This window comes from Argiope bruennichi, chromosome 4, assembly GCF_947563725.1.
Source record: "Argiope bruennichi chromosome 4, qqArgBrue1.1, whole genome shotgun sequence".
NCBI lineage: Eukaryota > Metazoa > Arthropoda > Arachnida > Araneae > Araneidae > Argiope > Argiope bruennichi.
The window spans coordinates 46962775-46985183 of NC_079154.1; the positions used below are offsets into that span (position 1 = coordinate 46962775).

Below are 22409 nucleotides of genomic sequence, written 5' to 3' on the forward strand. Positions count from 1 at the left end.
CTTTTTAAAAGATATTCAAATTTTACATCTGATGTAATTGTATCTTTTTTCTTAGAGTGCCTTAAATTTCAACATGAAAACCATGTTTAACAAATGTTTGGCGCAGAATGATCAAATCTGCTACTTGCGCCATCAAATCATATCAAACCAAATCGCCACAATCTCTAGTTCGAATTTTTTTGACGTTCATAATATTTTCTCTTTATATACTTTGCATACGAGAAAGTAGTAAACCAAATAATAATATGAAGAGTGTGTTTAATTTTTTGAACAAAAATTATTAATCTTGTTTTTACTGTTTATTTATGAATGATTAAGGAATTATAAATAGGGCTAAAGTGAAAGAAAAAAATTATCCGTTATAGAAATTTTTTGTTGATTTCGTCAGACGTTTGCTTGTAACAGAAGAACAAAATTAAATCTTAATCTTAGTCGTCTTAAATCCGTCGTCTGTCTTTTTTAACTAGACAGACGATGGATAAAGCAGGCTGGTCACTTGACACAGTGCCTTACTTTATATATGAGGAATCAGAATGCTTTTAAAAGCAAACTTTTATCTGAGAATTTAGTATAAGGGCCAAATTGAATGGAATAACACAATAAATTACAGTTGTTCTGTAAACTTCATTTACAGAACAACATAATAAAACTATTATTAACTATACCCCTCCAAATACATGTCTCCTTATTAAACAGAAAAACCATTTTTCCTCTCATTATTTCCAAATGAGCAAAGAGTAGACATTAGGACCTTTTTATAAGACAGTGTATTTTTTTATAATGGAGTTTCTTTTTACTCATAAAAATAGAATTCGTTTATTACATTTTTGAATTTGTGAGTTCTCAAGTATATAGAACATAATTTCCGTGGTGCGCAGAGTCTCAAGATATAACAACTGCGTGAAGATGGATATTCTAATATTTAGATAATTACAATAAATTTAATAAAAGTACACCTATGCTGATATATTTAACAGCAGAATATTTATATTTTATCTCTTACTTTTCTTTACTTTTAAATTAGGATTCATATTTATATTACAAAATAATATAATCATTTTTAATTCACTTTAAATTTATGCCATTAGTTTGAAATCAAAATGTAATAATATAATCGAAAAATTGATGATTAAAGTCAGAAAAGTTTACAAAGTCAAAAGTACAAGTTTACAAAATTTCTAAATTCTCATATATAAGAAAATACATGAAAGATTGAAAATACTGTCTTTACAAACAGGAAATAGTAAACTGAAATAAAAGTACTTAGAAACAGTTTTATGAAACTCGTAGCTGTCTGAAACTTCGACAGGTATCAAAATTTCAAAATGTCGAATTTATTGAAAAATTACCTTTTTCCCTCTTAATGTATATTTATTCCTTCAGAAAATGAAATAACAACAAACATAAATTTTTAGCATAATTTTTAAATATCTTTTCATACACAAAAAATGATTTTAATTTTTTATTATATATTTAAATTCTGCATTATATATTTAAATTATTTTATCATACAATTTAAATATTTAAAAAAATTATTTGTTTTCGAGTCTTCTTTTTTTTTAGAACTTCACTCTTGATGTGGTTTTCGTGTTGCGTAAAATCTGATTATCTGTTAGTATTTCTATTTATCTGTTAAAATTTTTATTGGGAAGAAAAAGCAATCGCGAAAAAGTTTTGCGAAAGAAACCGCCGCAAACGGACCGTAGTTGACCAAATCCCGCCGAGATGTACGAATCTGAGCAGATGGAGCTTCCGATACCCAAATCAGCGCATGCTCCGTGGGGAGGAGCGGGATCAACCCTTCTATTTTTAGAAGACTCGTCTCCTCTCCCGTCAGTAGTGGATCGGTCTCCGAGAGGAAGACACGAAGGGGACTCGCTCCAAGCACAAACCTCAGAGCACGTGTTGATTCCGGGCGCATGGACGATCCCTTCCTCACGATAACCCCCGGGCGAAATTTTTTCAGGTGATTAATCAATAATCGAGGCAGAATCGTGTTTTGGTACTATCTTGATGGGTGGTCGATTCCATTACGTGTGGGAGAAACAGTTTTCCGGTAAACTATTCCAACAAGTGGTTCCGTATCGCCGATAGTAGTCCCATTCCAAAATGGTTTGCTCGAGTGATTTGTGAATTTTTATTTTACCGATATAGTTTTTACCAAGTTGCTATTCACATAAAACGTTCCATATGAAATATACATCGAAGTTTCTGTTCATCTGTGTATATTTTGTTACAGAGATTACTGAACTTTTTTCCGATAAATCTTGCTTACCTATTGGTAGCTTTGATTTTATCTGAAAATTAATGTTTTCTGAACGACATAATCAGAATATGCTATGTGAGTCACACTAGATGACATTTCGAAGTGAATCACTATTGAGATACTAAAAAGAAATCATCAACTCAAAGGTCTTGATGTTTCCTAAAGATGTATCGAATGATAACATAAAAGTCTGAAAAACTTTATTTCTTTCCTTTTTTGTTTACCTGATTTATTTTAACGAGTGAATTGTTAATCTCTAGTGGACGAAATTATCAACTGTTCTTTGAACATCTGATTCAAACAAGTGGGTTTTACATAATTCCCTCATCGAATCGAAAATCTGTCCTTTGGATACAGAGATATCTCTGGAGTGTCTTCGTCAGGAGGTGTGAGAACGGGTTGCTTTGGATGTGAGTCCTGAGGGACACATTCAAGCTGGAGGACCGGGCGCCGGGCCCGGGCCACAGCGGGGCCCGGAAGCCCAAGAAGCGGACCCCTCGACCGACGCACTCCATCAGCCGCATACAGCTATCCCTACTGAACAGTGGCCTCCTACCCTTGCATGAGGATGCGAGGGTCTTGCCTCTCATCCCCAAAGCGGCCATCGAATCGGCAAACTTTCTGAAACATGTGGCCTTGCTCAGGAAGTACGAGGTCCTGGCTAAGATAGAATTCCAGGTAAGCCCCGTCAGTTATCTTACTGTCCTGTCGAAGTAATACTACTCTGTAGTGTTTTTAAGATTTTATTGGGAGTAGTTGCTCTCCTTTTACAGAACTGTAAATTCTTTAATGAGTTGAAATCTTATATAATTTCAAATAAACAGAATATAAATATGATATACACACATGCATTTTCAAGTGATTTCCAGTAAGGGAGCAAAAGTAAATAACCTTTCATACTTAATAATAACTAATCAATGTTTCAAAACATTATTTCACAAATTAGATCATCATTTTGATTTCTCAGATAATTACAAAATGATTCATAGGTTTAACAATTTTCCTATTATGGGTTTTTCAAAAACTTGTTGTGTATATCTTTGTGTAAGAAATGATTAGTTCAATAGCTACTGTTTAGATGCATAAATGATTTTAAATATCAGATTAATATCTGAAATTTACATATAAATAGATATATAAAATATGATTCTAAAAGCAAAAAGAGAAAATTTTGTTAAGCTAACCAGTTATTTAATAGATAATTTCTGAAATTTTATCTAATAAGGGCTTGCTTAAAATTTCCTGCCTCCAAAATTTTATATGCATTTTTGTTTAGAATAAGTTCATATTTCACGGTCTGAAGAATGCAAAGACATAATAATGATACTCTTTAAAAATGTTCTACATTCTGTCACTATAAGGGTGATAGTAATTCCTACCAGCCATATGATTTGCCCTAAAAACAAATTTGGGAAATATAATTTGTCTAACTTTCTTGAATCTCGAAGGACATTTTATAATTTGAATTTCGAAAATTCTTGTGTTTTACATTTTGTCACGATATAAGAACCCTATATTGTGATAGTAAAATTTCAGAAGATGGGGAATGAATGGCCCTCTCTCTAATAAAAACATTAAATAAAAACGGAAAATTTTATAAAAATGGCATTTTTCCCTTGTAGAATGAATGATAACTGTTGCCATTCGTAATTAATATGAACCACGATTGTAATTGAATTATTATGATACGAATTGTCTGCTTATATTCTACTATCTTTCCTCTTATAAAAATTTTCCCTCATTTATTTCGCTATCATTTGAAATTTGCTGTAATTTGGTATATCATTGATATTTCATGTTCCTATAGTCACATTTTTTCATTCCTTTTTTATAATTTAAATATAGAAGCTTTGATTATAAGCACTTGCTATGTTTTCGGCTTTTGTGTTATTTGATATGTATATGATATTTTACTAAATGCTTAAAGCCATTATTTATAAAATGTCATAAGATGTGCAAAATTGCTGAGAATAGGAAAATGCATCTTATAATTTTTTAAAGATACTGACATTATGGAATTACAAAAATAAAAATCATCATTTAAAATGGACCATTAAAATTTTTGAGAAATATACCGCTTTAAATCGGGTTTTTTTAATTCCTATTCTTATATATTTCCTGATATTTTAGAAACACTTTATTTTTTGCCTTGTGGGGGGAGGGGGTGGCTAAAAACTCTATTGAATTGCTTGTATCGAGTATGAATTGCTTAAGAAGTTTTTTTATGGAATAGAAGTTACAAACCTCGTATTATTTTGATATTGGGGATATTATTTATAGCACGAAATAGCAGATTATAAAATTATATCTTACACTATAATACATCATGTATACATTATAATATTAAAATATTCCTATCTTGCTGTACTAATGGACATTGCATCTTGCCTTATGTTCTCGTTAAAGATATTTACATTAATACCTGTAATAATTATGTTTTTATACATGTATAACATGTTAGATATTTATTTAATACATATTTTTGATACATGTCGTAAAATACAATAAGCTTCGAATCTCTTTTTACTTGTAGTTAATAGCCGTTAAATATAATTACAAAATAAAGAAATTCTCTAAAAATACAGTCCAAGATAATATGCTACATTTTTAATGATTTTTTGTGCAATACATAATTATATTACACAATATTGTGAAAATTGTAGTGTCCAGGTTAATTAGAAATAAAGATTATATGATATTATACTTATTCAATCAGAAAAGGCTATTTTATATGTTTTTTTTACTCATTTTACAAAAATGTATATTATAAAATGCTGTAAAGGTTTTATATGATGAAATATTTGAACAAAAAAGCATCTGCATGTTTTATTTTCGATTACCAATTATAATGTAATATCGTAATACAACGTAATAATAATTTTTTTTACAATATTCCAATTCATTCTAGCAATGTTTGTTGGTAGAGATTTTGTGTTTAGTCAGCAGAGAATAAAATATTTAGATTTTTGTGTGATAATGTAATTTGTGTAATTTAATATTTAGATACATTAAAGTCATAACTCATTTAATACTTTATGTTTGGCTTTATAACTTCATTTTATCGGAAGTTGTATTTAGTGTTTAGTTCAAAATCGAAGCTTTTTTAATCTTAAAGGAAGAGAAATAATACATTCTCGTTTCAAAACTATTTTTACTTTCACTATCGTTTTTGAAAACTAATATTCACCGTTAACACAAGCGTTTGTTTTTAAATTTCTAAGTCTTCTAATGAGTCACCAGGGCATTTACAGGATATATTCATAATTTTCAAATTTACAGAATATTGCAATTGTTTGGATTAAAGGATTTCAAGACTTAGATCAAATTTTAAAGCAATGTTCGCTTCGTATATGGCAGAGTACTCGGGACTCGCAACTTGATAATGAATTAAATTCCATCCAACCATTTATTTCTGGGTTTAAGAATGACACTCTCAGCCGTAGAATGAGTGTTGTGTTAACAAGGCTTCGCATAGGTCATACTCATTTTACTCACAAACATTTACTTCATTCAGACACAACTCCAATTTGTGCAAAATGTAGTACTATAATTTCAGTTCGGCATATCATATGTGAATGCCCTAAATACCGCTTTCCAGGAATAAAATATTTCGGCAGTGATTATCCAAATTTCAAAGATATAATTGGTGAACCTTACCATATTAATGTATTTTCATTTTTACTTAATTTCATCAATCATCAATTTCATGCATAATATCTAATTTCTATTTTCACTTTGTTATTTTAACTTTACATCCCCTAACTATAATGAGTATATTTTTTGTATTTTAAGTTAACTTGAGTTTGGCACAGCTTGGCCAGTATTGGCCCTTGCGCCATAAAAAACAATCAAATTAAATTGGATTAAAGGATACCTGAGTTATAGAAAAAGAATGAAATGTAAAATCTGAATGTAATTTCATTTAAAATAAAATTCAAAAAATTTATACAATCTAACTTAAATATATATTGCTAGAGTTATCGCCTCAGGCAACCAACTGGTTTGTCAAGAATATTATTTATATTTCATTTCAAATAAATTGTCTAGATATAATTTCATGTCTGTGATTTCGCCAAATTGTCTGGCATTAAAGCCAATAATTTCCATCCATAAGCCATTTTAATTGTCTGTATATTGTATACATGAATCTTTAAATGGAGACAATCCCACAACATCAAAGAGCTATTAATAATATAAATATCCGGTTCCTCTACATTCTAAATTTCGCGATATTGTAACTTTATTCCTTGTTTTGCAAACAGTACAGATTTGACTTTGAGACTTACTATTTAATCACGTAGCGCAAGAGAAAGCATTGGATTTTTATGGTATAACAGAATTCGTAAAGCTTACAAGCTTTTGTACTGCATGCATCATATTGTACTCCATTTTATGATATTTGTTTGACAAAATAATTAAAATTGGAACTTGGTTTTTATAACATATAACGCAATTCACCTGTTAAAAACATGCAAATTTTACTTACTTAATTCATACATTAATAAATGCTTTTTTTATCCTATTGTCATTTCATCTTTTATTTATTTACCTATTTTATGTAAAAGGAAAGAAAGTAACAATTCCATTAACAGAATGCAAAAAATAAATAAATAAACCACATTTTTTCTGTGAGCGAGAAAGGATATTTCAAATATTATTTAAATGATTAACAGAATATTCTAAATATGGAATTTTAGTTTCATATATATTTAAGAACGATTATAAGTTATCTTATAAAATAATCCAATAGACCAACTTTTTCGCTAAGCTAGAGTTAATAATTTTCCTATAGCGCTTCTATTATAGAAATTGTTCATCTATATAATGCCATATCTTTTTGTCGACAAGCGGAGACATTTTTTTTTATTTTTTATGATATGTTATTTCTCATATAAAGAATGATCAATAAATTTTGTGAGAGAGACTGATATATGGATCATTTCCATCTTTCTCTCTTGCAATACCTTCTGGTCTTATTGTTTTTCCTTTTCATCTAATTCCTTTTTTTTTTAATTTATCAGGTTCATAGTGGACAGTAAATTCCTGGTATGTGCTACCTTACATGAATTTTGTATTTTTTTAATTTTAGATCTAAGGAAATAATTAGGAAACTTTATTAATTGTATTCAAAAGTATTTTGCTATTAGACATACAGATTACGGTGTGATTATTTTTCATCGATTCCTTTTATTTATTTCTTCTAGTAATTTACCTAAATGCTATTTACCGTGTACCAGCATGATTTTGGATGGACACCTGATTTGATTATGAAGCTATTTATAATTACAAAAACAATATGTGAAAATAGAAGATATGAGAGCTTAAATTTCAAAAGGTTTCTTTGGATGATTCGGCATATCTCTATATCTACTAGTAGTGTGTGTGTTTGTGTTAGCACTTTGCGGGACTGACAATGTGGCTGAAATACACTCTGGAGAATGGGAATGCACGTGTCAAAATGATTTATTGAAACTTTAATTTATTAAAATTCAAGCGAAAATTTAGCATTTTACCTAAAATATTTGTACGCAAAACTTATTTCCACATCATTTCAAAGTTTTAAAAATTATCCTTCCAATGACACCATTTTCAATGACTATTCAATTTCTTCCAGATTTTTTACAATTTTTTTCTTTATTATTTCCATTGATTTAAAGAAATTCGAATCATTTTTTATTGTTTCCCCAGATATTTAATACGTGTTCTTTTTCTTCCATTGCTAAAAGCTAAAGAAGAAATAGTTTGTTTATCATTTTTAGAAAAAATTTGTGATGGCAGTTTATATTTGGAATTAGAAAGTGAAATTACCTTACCTCGAATGAGAACATGTAATTTGAAATAGATTAACTAAGTTTATTAATTACACAGCAATGTCATTATCTTTGATTCCATTAAAAAATGCACACAATAAACTAATGCAAAGTGATTACAATAACAGGACTTAATGACATTTACACACATCAACATGTTTGAGGAAAGTATGAAAATACAGTTAAATATAAAACGTATAATTGAATTTAAGCAGCTGATATTTCCTTCGGATCAAAAATGATTAGATATTGTTATAAATGGAAGTTAAATTTAATCAATTATTGCTAAAAACAGTCACTACTTTCTCTGAAATGACCGCTTTAGAAGCCTTCTGATTTAAGACTATCTTAAAAGTTTTATAATTTTTAATTTCTTACCATAGCAAATGTTGAATGATGATCATCTAATAAATATTATATTGGCATCAAAGTTGTATAGTGACAGCACTGGTATAAATATTAAATCTGTAAAGATTTTATAACAGCTTTTGTTAGATAGATCGCTTGCTGCACATTAATCAGCGTAAAAGATTTTATGAAAGGGGAAAGAGCAACCTCTCTTAAAATTTGATATTTTTTCGAAACGAATATCACCATACATTTAACTCTTCGCTCGCATTTAATAATAATAATTTTATCACCTGAAAACATCCTAACAGTCATTATAGAATTAAACGCAAAAGCTAAAACAGACTCTGGGGATTACTCCTTTCAGCTTTCATATATACTTATTTGTCGAAATCACCAACAATGCCAAAATTACTTTCATTTTAATAATATTAAATATCATTCTTAGAAATTCTCTAAAAGTTTTCAAGATGTGTAGATTACAAAAAAAGTAGTAAGGATGGCTTTTTTTGCCCGGATTTCTAGATGGGTTGCCACTGATGAATTTCCATTTAATAATTTTAATGTCTACCCCTGAAACATTGGAATCCATTATCCAAACAGATTTTACGCTCTCTCAAAATGCAATCATTTATCTATTCAATTTGTCAGTTTAATTACTAAGCTGTTTTCCTCCGTTTCCTCGTTAAAAATTATTTTTCATTTTTATCCACAATAATAAACATACAAGAACGTGCATCTCCTATTTTCCCTGTGTTGGCGTGCGTATAAACTAAAATTGTATCCACAGGATTTCAGCTTTAAAAAGCTTATATTCTTTTGCAAACAAAATTAATTTATTTTATGCTTCCGAATAGTGTAATTGCTTATCAAGTCAGTCAAAATATTCAACAGATTTGAGGGATCATATTAAAATCAAATAAATTGAATGGAGAAATAATATACATGAAAATTAAGGCAATTAACGAAAAATAATATACATGTTACGATATATGTAATTAATCGGTTATTACTAATAATAATCGGTTCATAATCAATTTATTAATCACTTTTGCCGGTTTTTACTAATTATAACCTATTATTAATAACTATATATAATTAGTTGCTATATACACCTTTGCAGTAGTAAAAATTTTTTTCTTCATCTCTATGTACTTAAAATACTTTGATTCCATCAAAAAGGAAAGTTAGTAAGCGCCCGTTTAAGGAAGCTATGGAATCCGTCCATATAGCCTGGATATCAATGTTTAATTCTTCCCCATTTCGTTATGATTGATTGGATACCTGTGACGCTTGCTTTGTTCATTAGAGACGCTCGCCCAGATGTTTTCTTTGGAGGAGGGGGGGGAAGAGATAAGAGGTTTTATGAGAATACTCAAAAGATGGCCTTGTATATGTTTGCTTAATAACTATCAGCTACGTGGATACCTCTTTTGAATGACTTCTTTAAGAAATGGGTCTTTATCGCGGTTTCTTAGGAGGTAGGACGGTTTTTTTTTTTTTTTGATTCAAAAAGAGATACTCAGGTATTCCAGTATAGATATAGTTTCTGAAGTATTCGAACTCAAATGGTGTTTGGAATTAAAGGGTTAAATAGTTGTTCGATAGCGTATCTTTCGTTGATATTTGATTGCACTTTCGCATCGTCGTCTGACTCTTTGTTTATCAGATAAAACCCTATATCTGTTTTATCATCATATTTTGGATCACCAGGCACCTCTCTCGTGCTGTAATTCTTGTAACTCTATTTTGAAAATGTAGTCACAAAATCACTTACAAAATTTTATTCATTTAAGTCAATGCGTTTAAATGCTTTTATAAGTACGAACGACATACGATCAATCCTTTGACATATTTGATTACAAATTTAATAGGTATCTACACATTAGATGTTAAATCAGTGTACCAAATCATCCCATTTAACTATCTTTGTTTCATAATTATCATGTTAACCTATATTCGGACAGCCGGGCAGACAGACCACTTCTGAAGGAATTTTGTTCAAAATTAATAGAAATCTGCAAACGCGGTGTTAAGATCATGTACCAAATTTCATCGATCTAGAATTTCTGTGACTTCATGTTCACAGATAGACAGACATATTGTCAAAAATGTATTTTTCTGCCTCACTGAGGTCTAAAATGTTGAGATTTGTCAGAATCTCGACCTGGAATTTTTTAATTATTACAATAATTTCCCTTTGTATATTTAGTGTATAGAGAAAGCAAAATGTGGTAAATATACATTATGAGAAATATTCATCTGATGCATAAAATGGCATCTATTTTTCATTCTTCATATAGCATAAACAAAAAAAACTATATAGCAAATAGATATGCCACTTGTAGAAAAATGTTTCCAAGATTTATGTAAAATCGACATTTCTAAAAGAAAATCTTATAAAAAATATTGCCCAGACTCAAAAAGTTCTTATTTTGAGTCTGGGCAATATTTTTCATGAAAGAAAATATTTTGTCTCAAAATTTAAAGGCGAGATATTTTATAGATGTAAAATGCTTCGAATAAAATTTGCGTTTAGATTCTTCATCATTTAAAGTTTGATCAGTGCTTTGTAACTTGGAAAATTTAGTTGTTACTTTTGAATTATATTAAATAAGAGCAAACGTAAAGATAGCATTGCAAGTCTTAACTTATTTAATGAGCTAAATAAATTGATTAAAATGTTATCTAATCTTAAAAAAAATATAGCTTAGAAAATTCGCATTAATTTTACATTGTTTGTATATATTTATGGTCATCCAAAAACTCATTTGGAAATATACATAATTTTATGATATTTCTATTCAAATAAATATGTTAGTAGAATTTTTATAGACTGGTTGCTTCTTCAAGAACTTGGAGCAAAAATCACATTTTACCAAATTGAGGCAATTCAAAAGAAAAAGTGATAAAGAGCAGCATAATATGAAATCAAAATCTAAAACCCAAGTCTAATTCAAAATTAACTGAATATATTTCAAAAAATCTTAGATATCACAAAAAAATTAAATCGTTTCACAATAGCTATAAAATTTATTATATTTTATTATAAATAAAATATAATAAATGAAATTCCTTATTTCATCCTTTACTAAAATTGTAAATTTAAAATGTATATTAACATTTTAAATAATGAAATTCCATACTTGATCTTTCCTAAAATTGTGGATTCATAGCAAATTCTAAACAAATCCGTCGAAAATAAAGAAACTTTTCCGCGATATATACTGCCTTTTTAGCATTCTATTATGAAACATAACCCTAAAACCTGCTATCAACCTCCCACACATTGAAATAAAATATAATATATATTTTAAAATCATTTTAATTATTTTTTTGCACTAACAATTTTTTACTATATATTTTGAAAGGATGAATGTATAGCAAAAAAAAGTTCTCAGTAAAAAAAAAGAAGAAAAAAAAAAGGATTTTTTTTAAATAATATTGTATGCTTTTCATCTTTAAAAATACATATTTAAGCATAATCTTTGTAAACTTATTATTTCAAAACAAAAAGTCTTTGGTAATTAGGAAATGTAGATAAAAATTACGCTAAACAATTAAACATTGATTTTCTTGACAGTTTCTCCGATTCGGAAATTGTATAGAAAATCTTCTTTGTCACATTTAAAGCAAACGATTTGAAAAAAAACTGACTAAGGACCAAAACTGAACAAAAAAATTCCCGCAAAATTAATTATTTTAAAAGGATTATTTCAGTTAAACCAGAAAAGTTTAATTAGAATTGATGGAAGTTTCTATTTCACTTCTTCGAAAAGATGGTAAATTAATAAAGAAATGAATGGATTAATGAAGAAATTAATGAAGAAACCTTCTTTTCACCTGCTCCTGTTTAAAGTATTTTTTTTAATTTTAAGAAGCATTATTTTTATCGTAGTTTGGCAACATTTTAATATGTAAATGTTTATAACCTGTATATTATGGCATGAGTGACGAAATTTTCAAAATAAAAAAACAACAACTTTCAAATACTTTATTTGACCAAAATTTATTAAATTTATCCCATATTTATTTCTTGGGTAGTAAATTCTCAATAAAAAGCTTCTTAAAATTTCCATCATATTTTTTAATTAAAATTAATTGAAGATATATCGGTTTTCATTAATAACTTCTATGTATATTATTACATTAAAACCAATTTTTAACCACTTTAATATTTAAAAACTCAGAATTTTAGCTACATAAATTTGTTAAGTGTATTTTTTATTATTTAAATAAGTTTTTAAGTATATTTTAAAAGTTGTTTTCCACTGTTTTATTGCTGTATTTATACCCATATATACTGGTATGATATTAAAATCAATCTTTTTTAGTGTGCACGCGTCATTACTTTGCATAATTTAGAGTAAATTTAAAAAATAAAGATAGTTGAATCAAACTTAAAATATTATCATTCTGAGATATTTTAGACACGGGTTTATTTTAATGTATTCTGATTTATATTGAATTTTTTGAAATTATTAATTTTATTTTTTGATTTCAAATATTAATATGAAATAAACTTCTCATACAAGTTTCAATGAAAATGAAGACAAAAATTTGTTCGTTAAGTGGATAGTTTATTTATGGGATTTTTGTCGGTTTTAAAAGGTTTGTTGGTCGGTTTGTTTTGTTTAATTTAGTACATCATAATAGTATGAATTACTTGACTAGATTCCAAAGACTTATTTAAACATAAGTCCAAAATTTCTAATTAAATAAAATCAAAATTCTTTGTAATCAAATCACGTTTGGACTACTGTTTTGTACTGAGCAAAACACAGGAAAAATCCAATTCAAATTTTGCTGTTCTGGAAAGCTATTTAAAATAGTTAAGAAAAAAAATTAGGTGCTGTATTGCTTTGATTTTCATACAATTCCTTTTAAAACTTACAAATATCTAGAAAATAGACCACAAAATCAAAGGGTTAAAAATTCTTATTCATTATTTTATAGGAACTATTTGAATTCGATATGTGTGCTTAACAAAGTTAAAAAGGAAAATAGGAAAAAAAAAAGGAAAATCATACGATTTTTTAAAAATATATAACAATAATTATTCCAAATGATAAAAAATAGCATAAAGATGAGAAAAATATCTTAATAGGGGTAATAATAAAAAAATAAAAATAAATTTGCGAAGCATTAATTATAAGAATATATCATCTAATCCATCATCTGAGACTATTCCACAAATTTATTTTTATATCAATGTAATTTGTAAAATAATCAATCAGTTATATCCATAACCAAATCCTGTTTGTTTACAAAATACATATTTTAGATAGACAACACTTTACGACGAAGTGTTCAAATATTTCTTTAAAAAAACGAGCTGTCCAATGTCCGATTTGCCACTATCTGATGCAGACATCTAAAAGGCTTCACGCCGAGTCTGTTCCCGTGTCCCAGTAGGTGAAGTAAAAACAGCCCACGAACGAATGTCGTAATTAAAAAGGTAGGAGGGTGGGGGAATTGAAGGGGGGATCTCGGCAAGTAGAACAATCATTTGGTGGAAAAGGAAGCCAGATGACGTCATTTCGCCATTCTTTTCCTGTGGGTAACCGAAATAGCAATAGGCCTTTTGGCAAGAGAGACATCCACTGTTCTACCCCTGCTTCCAGAGGAACAGAATGGAATAAAGAGTAAGCAGAATAAAGAAGCAAAAGAATAAAGGAAGGCACGAGAGCGGCAATGAGTCGGAAGAATGGACGGAATGGGATGGAAAAACTTCAAGAGCAAATCTGTTCTATGATGCGCCGACGGAAGGAACAAAAGGTGTGCGCCGAAGGAGGGTCCGGAGACAGCACCGAAAACTTCACCCTGTGATCTTGATTCACTGTGCTCTGAGTAAACAAAGACGTCGCCTTCCTTCCCTTTAAACAGGGATTTAGGATGTCTTTCAGACTGATTAGAAGTGACTTGAAGCTCATTTGTAAAGTAGAGAGATCAAATATAGAAAGAAATATCACAAATGTGCTTTCCGCAATTGTTGCGAATACTCAAACATAAACTTACTGTTTTTAACATGTACTTAAAAATGATCGCATCTGAATGTTCTGCTAAACGCCCTGAATGTTTTGTTGACGTTGATAACGCTAAACAAGCAGACGTTCAAAAAAGTTATTCCAGTCGCAGTATATTTTTTTTCGCTTGTCATTCTTAAATTTGTAATTTTTTGGCAATGATTTCGAAATTGTTATTGAAAAGAAGACGAGGTTTGAAATCTCTTATTCGAAATATGGTAACGTAATGAAGTTTCACGATTGAATCATCTATTTTATATTTAAAATCTATATAAATCAAGATAATCTAAAAATCTAAAAGACCAATCCTGTAGCCTCAATCACTGGTCCCATTTCGACAATTTTTCTTTCATTTGAAAATTAAGGAATTTAAATATGTCATTAATTTTCCTCCCTCTTTTCGAGAGAAATCTAGAAAACTTCACTTCTCTTCCCGTTCTGTGTGGATAAGCACTTTTATTTTACCAAAGCTCTAGACTCCTAGAAACATTTTCAATGATCTTATCAAGCCAATTTCCAATTTCAAGAGAGATCGCATTACAAAATTTTAGCACACAGTATTAACAACATAAGCGACTTTGATAATTTCATTTTCTCACTCAAAATGCTTGGCCGTGACGACACCCAGTCTTTCACAGTGTTCTTGAGTTCGCCAATAAAGGTCCGCTACTTGTTGAATTCCTCGAGCTCAGAAGAACCATTAACTCCGATGGTCTACTGTGAGACACTCCAAAAATTACGCAGGTCCATCAAGAACAAAAGCCCGCGGATACTTACGGTGGACGTGGTTCTGCTAAATGATAACGCGCGTCCACATGCCTCCAGGGTCACACACGCGGAGCTGGCCAAGCTCAAGTGGGAGCCGTTCGACCATCCTCCCTACAACCCGGACATGTCGCCCTGCTATCTTCATGTGTTTGGTTTCCTGAAAAAACATCTGAAAGGGAAGCGCTTCAACTCGGACGACGAACTCAAGGACGCTGCGTAGGACTGGGTCTCGTCACGGCCACAGGAATTCTGGGAACAAGGAATCCTTCGGCTCGTTAATCAATGGGATCGTTGTGCTCAGGCCTATGGTGTATACTTTGAATAAAGTCTTCATTTATATCCACAGTGCCGTTTCATACCTTGTGATATGAACACCCCTTGTATTATATTAATGCTGTTAGTATGATGGGCACTCAGACAGTTGCCGAACACGTTTTTCTTATTATTATTTTAACTGTGATAACGTATAGAAAAAAGTATATATTTATTGTTATTGTAATGTGTTTATATATAAAAGTAGTAAAACAAAGCAAAATACTTAAGTAAAATATAATTAAAATGTTTTGGAAAAATTATTAAAATTAGAGGAGAAATAGTAAGAAAATAAAATTGACTCGCCCAATTTGAATGATTTATTTGCAATTTTATTTAATTGATCTGAATTTATATGAATTATTATTTGAAATTTTAAAATGCTGTGAAAATAATTATTAGAACATAACATTCTTCGAAATTATTGACGGAAAAACTTAAAAGTTTGATTAATTAAAAAATGTAATTACAGTTTTTAGTTACCATTTAATTCCAAAAAAATATCAAATATAGAATTTCCAAATTTGAAAACTCTATGTTCAAGTAGCTTTCTTCAAACAATTTGTTTCAACATGATTATAGTTTACGGGGAGTGTGTCAGCAAATAAACATTATCATTGTAAAAAATCGTTTTCGTGCCGTGATATTATTATTATCACTATAATTAAAATATCATATGAGGGTAAAATCAAAGTCTAATATATTTCACATTTTCACAGGGCAAATTGATAATGCATTTGTAAATAAAATAATAACTAAAATATATGTGATAACCGAATGGAAGGAATCGGCAAAGTATAAAATCGATAAATGAAATAAGGAAAAAAATGTGAATAATATATTTATTATTTCCCTTTTGATATTTATTTATTGACAATTTAGCAAAATGGAAAATTGATGAACACATTTTGTGAGCATCTAAATAATGGAAAATAAGTTAAAATCAGCTAGAGAAGTCTCTCCGAAACTTTTTAGCATATTCCATAATTAAAATATTATCCCTCTTTTTTCTGCAAAAAAACTTTGAACCTTGAATAAGACAACGAACGCCACGAATACTCAAATTCTTATTTTCAGTATACATGTTATTTTACATATATGAGTATGTTTCGCTTCATAATGTAGTGAGGAAAACATACATATTCATTTTGGATACCTAATTTCCCCTATTGATTGAACCCAAAATCTGACATAGAACTACTAATTATATATATATAATATAATATTATCGAATGACGAAAGTCAACTATAAATTATCTACCATTAAATAAAACTCAAACCATCGTGTGAATTTCTAGCAGCCTTACTAAGTAGCCCTTTTTGCAGCTACATTGAATTCAAAGATTTGAAAAGAGTTGCAAAATATCATCAGAGATGTTCTGGTAAGGGTTCGCTGCATCACCAAAATCATTATTCAGTCAGAGGAAAGAAGACATGAAAGAAATCAAGAAACAGACTTCAAACAGAAGATTTAATCGAACAAAAAAATAGGCTTAATCGTCTCCAGATGGGTAATCGCAATGATTTGCCTACGGAAATTGATGTTCATAACTTTTAAGAACAGAACATCCTAATTATCTAACAAAAATGGTATTTTAATTATCAAAACACTATCTTTTTAATGATATCAATTCTGTTCTCCATAATTTTCTTCTTAAATGTTAAAATATTTCTTAATTCAATTGGATACACAATGTAACACTGTTTTTGAATGTTATGATGGAATTCGAACTCGTTCATCAAAACATTCAATCATATGCTTTTGCTGTCGTATCATAAGCTCTTTAGTAGGATTTTCACTATCTCATTTATTTCGTAATACGCATTATTTTCAATTTATAGTATATTTATTCAATTTAATTCAAGTTTTTCAATCGTTTCAAATAGCAAGGTGGATGCTTTTGAAATGCATTCCATATTTATTATTTAACAGCTTAAAAAGTCAATAATCTTGGCGAACAAATGAGTCGCCAAAGACAACTAGTGTTTAAAAATATTTCATACATATATAGGTTGTTAAGTTTTTGAATTTTCGCATTTACATATATGCAAATATACAGATTGTTAAACATTTGCCGGATTTCATTGATTCAAAATTTGATACGGACTTAAACTTTTAGTGCTTAAACTTTGTGCTCAATTTTATCACTTTATTTCTTTGCATTTTGCAGTTAACATCTTTACCAGCACTCATACGGCCGAATTTCCCTCGTATACATTTCGCTTAAAATTTGACAGAAATCTGCAATTTTTATATTAAAATTACATGTCAATTTTTTTCATTCATCTAATTCAAAGCATTATTGAGCTATCGTGTCCACATTCTGACAGATTTAATTCCGAAAAGGTACTTTTCGAATTCAGAATTGTCTGTAACAACATAGAGATTCGTCGAAATCTTGATGTTACATTTTTCAATGATTTCATTGCATTCTCTTTGCATATTTTGTGCACCATAAAGTAAGAAATCGATCAAAATTATGTTTATTTTTGTTTGTGCTCAAAATAATTACTAAAATATCAATGGTAATTGTCGAAATTCTTGCACATGATTATTTGTATACATATAAAAGAAGATAGAAATCCAGATTTCTCAGTGCCCTTGTCCATAATGCATTTTATTTTTCCCTTCTCCAGCGTTTAGGCTATGTTAAGTATTAGAGACGCAGATCCTCATTTATCTTATGGACCATAACTTGTTGACTTAGCTTCGTAGTTGTGCATATCATTTAATGCCCATCTGCACTTTGTGATGTGACATCACTATCTTTTTTTTTTCTTTTAAAAAAATACATTATCGATTTCGAAATCAAACTGCTGTTTTGAATATGAAATATAACATGACGCCAGTCAATGAACGTTGAGTCGAACTGGTCAGACAACAAATTTTGTTTTTAAATAACCGTTTCTTTTTTGGAGCAAACAGTCCAGCCTTATATGGCTTTTAACCCATTAGCTGCCACGATCTCCATTTTGGGATTTTCTGTGCACCATTCGGCTCCAAAAATGCATTTGTTACACCTGACAGTTTGGTTTCATTCTGTATATATCTTACAATATTATGTGTAGCAGAAAGTGCGTATTCTGTGCTTCTTTTCTTTACAACAAGCGAACCAATTTGAAATTCATCTGTACGTTGAACGAAAAAGAATAACTATCACGTTTGAGGCATTATATTTTGGGTTTATGTTTTATATCATAATGAAATACCATATACAAATATGTAATTTAGAGATTATAATAACGATCTATTTCTTATTCGGTCTTTGCTTTTTTATTGAAATAATTTTATTGGTAATTTTATAATGATTCCTTTTCTTAAAATTATGCAATATTTTTTAAACAAAATATAATTTGAGTATAATTATACTATTGCACAACTTTTTGTGCATACATATAATTTATCCGGTCAAAAATTTAAAAAAAAGCATTTGTTATTTAATGGGTTTATTCCCTAATGGCGTCACCCTCAACATCCAACTGCAGTTCAAAATGTCGTAGTGTTTCTTTTAAAAAAAATTTCGTGGGATTTTTATTTAAGGTAGGTGAATACTTTGAAAAGTACCGATTTTCTTTTTTGAGAAATGATAAAAAAAAATTAATTTTATATTCTAAATATTTATACATGTTTCTTTATAAAACTGTAAGAATTTTATCTTTAAATCTATTTTTTGAGAAGTTGCATTGATTTTTAAATTCACTTTTACATATAGTTTAATGCTACTTTGCACCTTTAGATGCAATTTTCTCAAATTCTAATCTTTGATAGAATTTTCTTACAAAAAAAAATCTCATAAATTAGAATCTAATACATATTTCTTGTTTAAATTTGGTACAATATTTTCTCAATATGTTTTACTGTTCCTAAATAAGAGAATAAGTAATTTATTCATTTAGAAATATTTTATACTTGTTTTAGTGTATCATAATGTGAAAAAAAAATTGAAGCATATTTTTTATCTCAGGAAATAGATAATATATTTCTTAAATTATTGACAGCATTATAAGCAAATTAAACCTCTAAATTAGCTTTAAATCTCTTTTGAGCCAAAAAAAAAAAAGCCATTTTCCATTTTTGAAAATTATTTTCTATTTTACCGTTATATTTTGGTCTCATTGATATTTTTCAATCCTTTTTATGCAAATATTCAAAAATATAACTAGTTTCGATCGTTTTTCAAAAAATTTAACCCGAACCTAGTCATACACCTTAAAGATGGGCGCTACTATAAATTAACTGATCTTGACTTTACTATAAAGATTAATCATTCAAGTAACCTCTTTCACGTCACAAGAAAAACTTCTTTCGAAGTGATAGGCTCCTAAATGCGGCTCGAAGAGATGAATCGTTCAGATTGGCAACGGCGGCTTCTCTCAGGTTAATTAAGGAAGTTCCAGACGTCTGTTATCTGAGGGAAGACTCCCGCTAATGCTTTCTCCCAATGTTTCAATAACACGTCCGAACGAATGAGTGTGTGTGTTTGTGTGCCAGAACGGCTCACCTCGTTGACTTCACCTTTTTCGTTTCTTTGCTAGAGTAGAGATCAACTCGTTTTATCACGGAAAAGAAACCAGGTGAAAAAAATAATCGGGCATTCCGAATAAGACTAATGGAAGTAGTAGAATAGGCCTTTTACTTCGTATACGTAGTATAGAGAAAGTATAGTAATCGACAGAAAATTCAAACTCTAGATTTGACGAATTTCCACTTTTTAGATCTCCCCAGAGTTCGAAAAATACATTTTTGGAAAATGACCATATGTCTGTCTGACAAAGATAACTCAAAAATGCTTTGAGTTAAACCGTTGGAATTTTATATACGGACTTTACACCAAATTTGCAGATTTCTATCACATTTGAGTAAAATCTGTTCAGAGGAAGTACATCTGTTTGGCTGTTCGGATATAAGTCAACATTGCAAAACTTAGAGGGTTAGACAGAAAAGATTAGGTACACAGATTTAAAATCTATAGTATTGACACCTGTAAAATTTTGGAAAAAACTAATTAAGGATAAACTGTTTGTCGTTCTAAACTTTTTGAAAAAGTAAGCATAGTAATTAAAAAACACAATAATTGAAATATATGAAATTTGGTACGGGATTTTGCTTCTACAAATGTAATTTAGTGTTCAAATTTTTATTTCAATCGGTTGAGAAAGACGTCTCTAAAGGACAAATTTGATTTTTGGATTATGTTACCGCATGCCTGGGGTTAATCGCCAAATAACTCACCAAGGATGACACGATAAATTCAGTAAAAATGCTAAATTCCCGCCAAAACCTAATATTTCGTAACTATTGTAAGCCAATGAATGCCATGTAAGACATTCTCTGGCATGACAAGCTCATTAGACAGTATGCGAGAAAGTTTTAAGGAAACCACTCTCACAGTTTTTAATATTGTATTTAATGGTTTATTAATTCGTTAGAAGACAGGAATTTGTTTCCCTCTCTTTTGATTTCAAAATTAGCTATTTAAGGATACAAAATTTGTGTCAGTCTAAAATAATCACTTCGCCATAGTGTTCAATATAGTATTTATGTCTATGAAATCCTTCTCTTGTAATACTTTTCGTATATTTTAATTGTATTTTACATTAAATAAATCTACATTTAAAATGAAACCTCTTTCAAACCAAAATAATATGTATTCCATTAATTAAAGATATTAAGAATTTCAAAAGTGAGATAAATGTCTTGGTATTTGATTCTTCTTTTAAAGAGAATATGGAATCGTAAATTTAACGACTTTTAAAAGATTTCGAGAACACTTTGTTTATTTATTATCTCCTTAATTAATCTCCTTAAATTTTGTTCCTATGTTATAGTGACCGCTGAAAACATATCACTTATATTTTCCGTCCTTTTATGAGTGAAGTATTATAAAGTTAAATTGTACAAATAGTATTGATGAAGAAAGATAATTTTTAGTCGATTTGAGAGAAGAACACGTAATGCATGACTGATTGGATAATTGCCTTATTCTTCAAGTGATTGCTTCAGTTTTTATTGTAAAAGAGTGTAAAATAAGACAAAAATCTATAGCAATACATTTTAATTGGTCTCTAATGGCTCAAATTTAAGATAATACTTTCCGATTTCTTTGCATTTTTTTATCACAAAGCGAAACCACGTCTTTCTTCTATTTCTTAGTCTGACTTTGAAAATTTACTCAAATAACAACTAAAAAAATTGTTTCATTAAAACTACAGGGTAAAAAAAAAATATAGGTTTTGGGATGTTTCTTCAGTATTTATTTATAAAAAATTCAATGCTACAACAATTTTTAATTAATTAAAAAGTATAAACAATTTTAGATTCACAAAAGATTTTTCTGTATCAGAAAATAGTAGAAACAACTTCGATCTTCTGGAAATGAAAGAGGTGCTATTGTCCTCTTCTCCTTATATTTTAATTAATTATATTTCATAATATATGATATTTAATTAAAAATTTATCTTCAAAATAAATATTTTCAATTAGCTTTTTTCTGAGTTTTGTTTTCAAAAATTTACTCAAGGAAAAATATAAAAAAAATTATTTGAATGAGACTATGAGTTTAAAACAAATATACGTTTAGGGATGTTTCTTCTGTATTTATTTATAACAAATTCAATGCCACAATAATTTTTAATTAATTTATAAGTACAGTTCGTTTCAGTATTCTGAGACGACCACTTTTCGACGATTCTATCTCATTAAGGGGAGAGACGCGGAAGGATGAGCACATTTCTGGAATTCTTCGTCATTCTTTGACCTTGATTTCCGCCCTATTAGATACTTTTTTGCTCAATTTTTTTTTACGTATATGTGAATGTCATGTGACCGTATTATTTTAATTCAGTCTGCGAGTAGTAATCCGAGGTTATTTTATTGTT

The 22409-nt window shown here is 29.2% G+C and overlaps 1 protein-coding gene across 1 annotated transcript in view; it reads left to right on the forward strand.

Moving 5' to 3' along the window:
• Positions 1-22409, forward strand: part of LOC129966244 (receptor-type tyrosine-protein phosphatase mu-like) — a 229437-nt gene that overhangs the window by 5119 nt on the left and 201909 nt on the right. The window contains exon 2 of the mRNA XM_056080659.1: positions 2682-2944. Coding sequence (XP_055936634.1) covers positions 2682-2944 — 263 coding nt within the window. The remainder of the gene's footprint in view (positions 1-2681; positions 2945-22409) is intronic.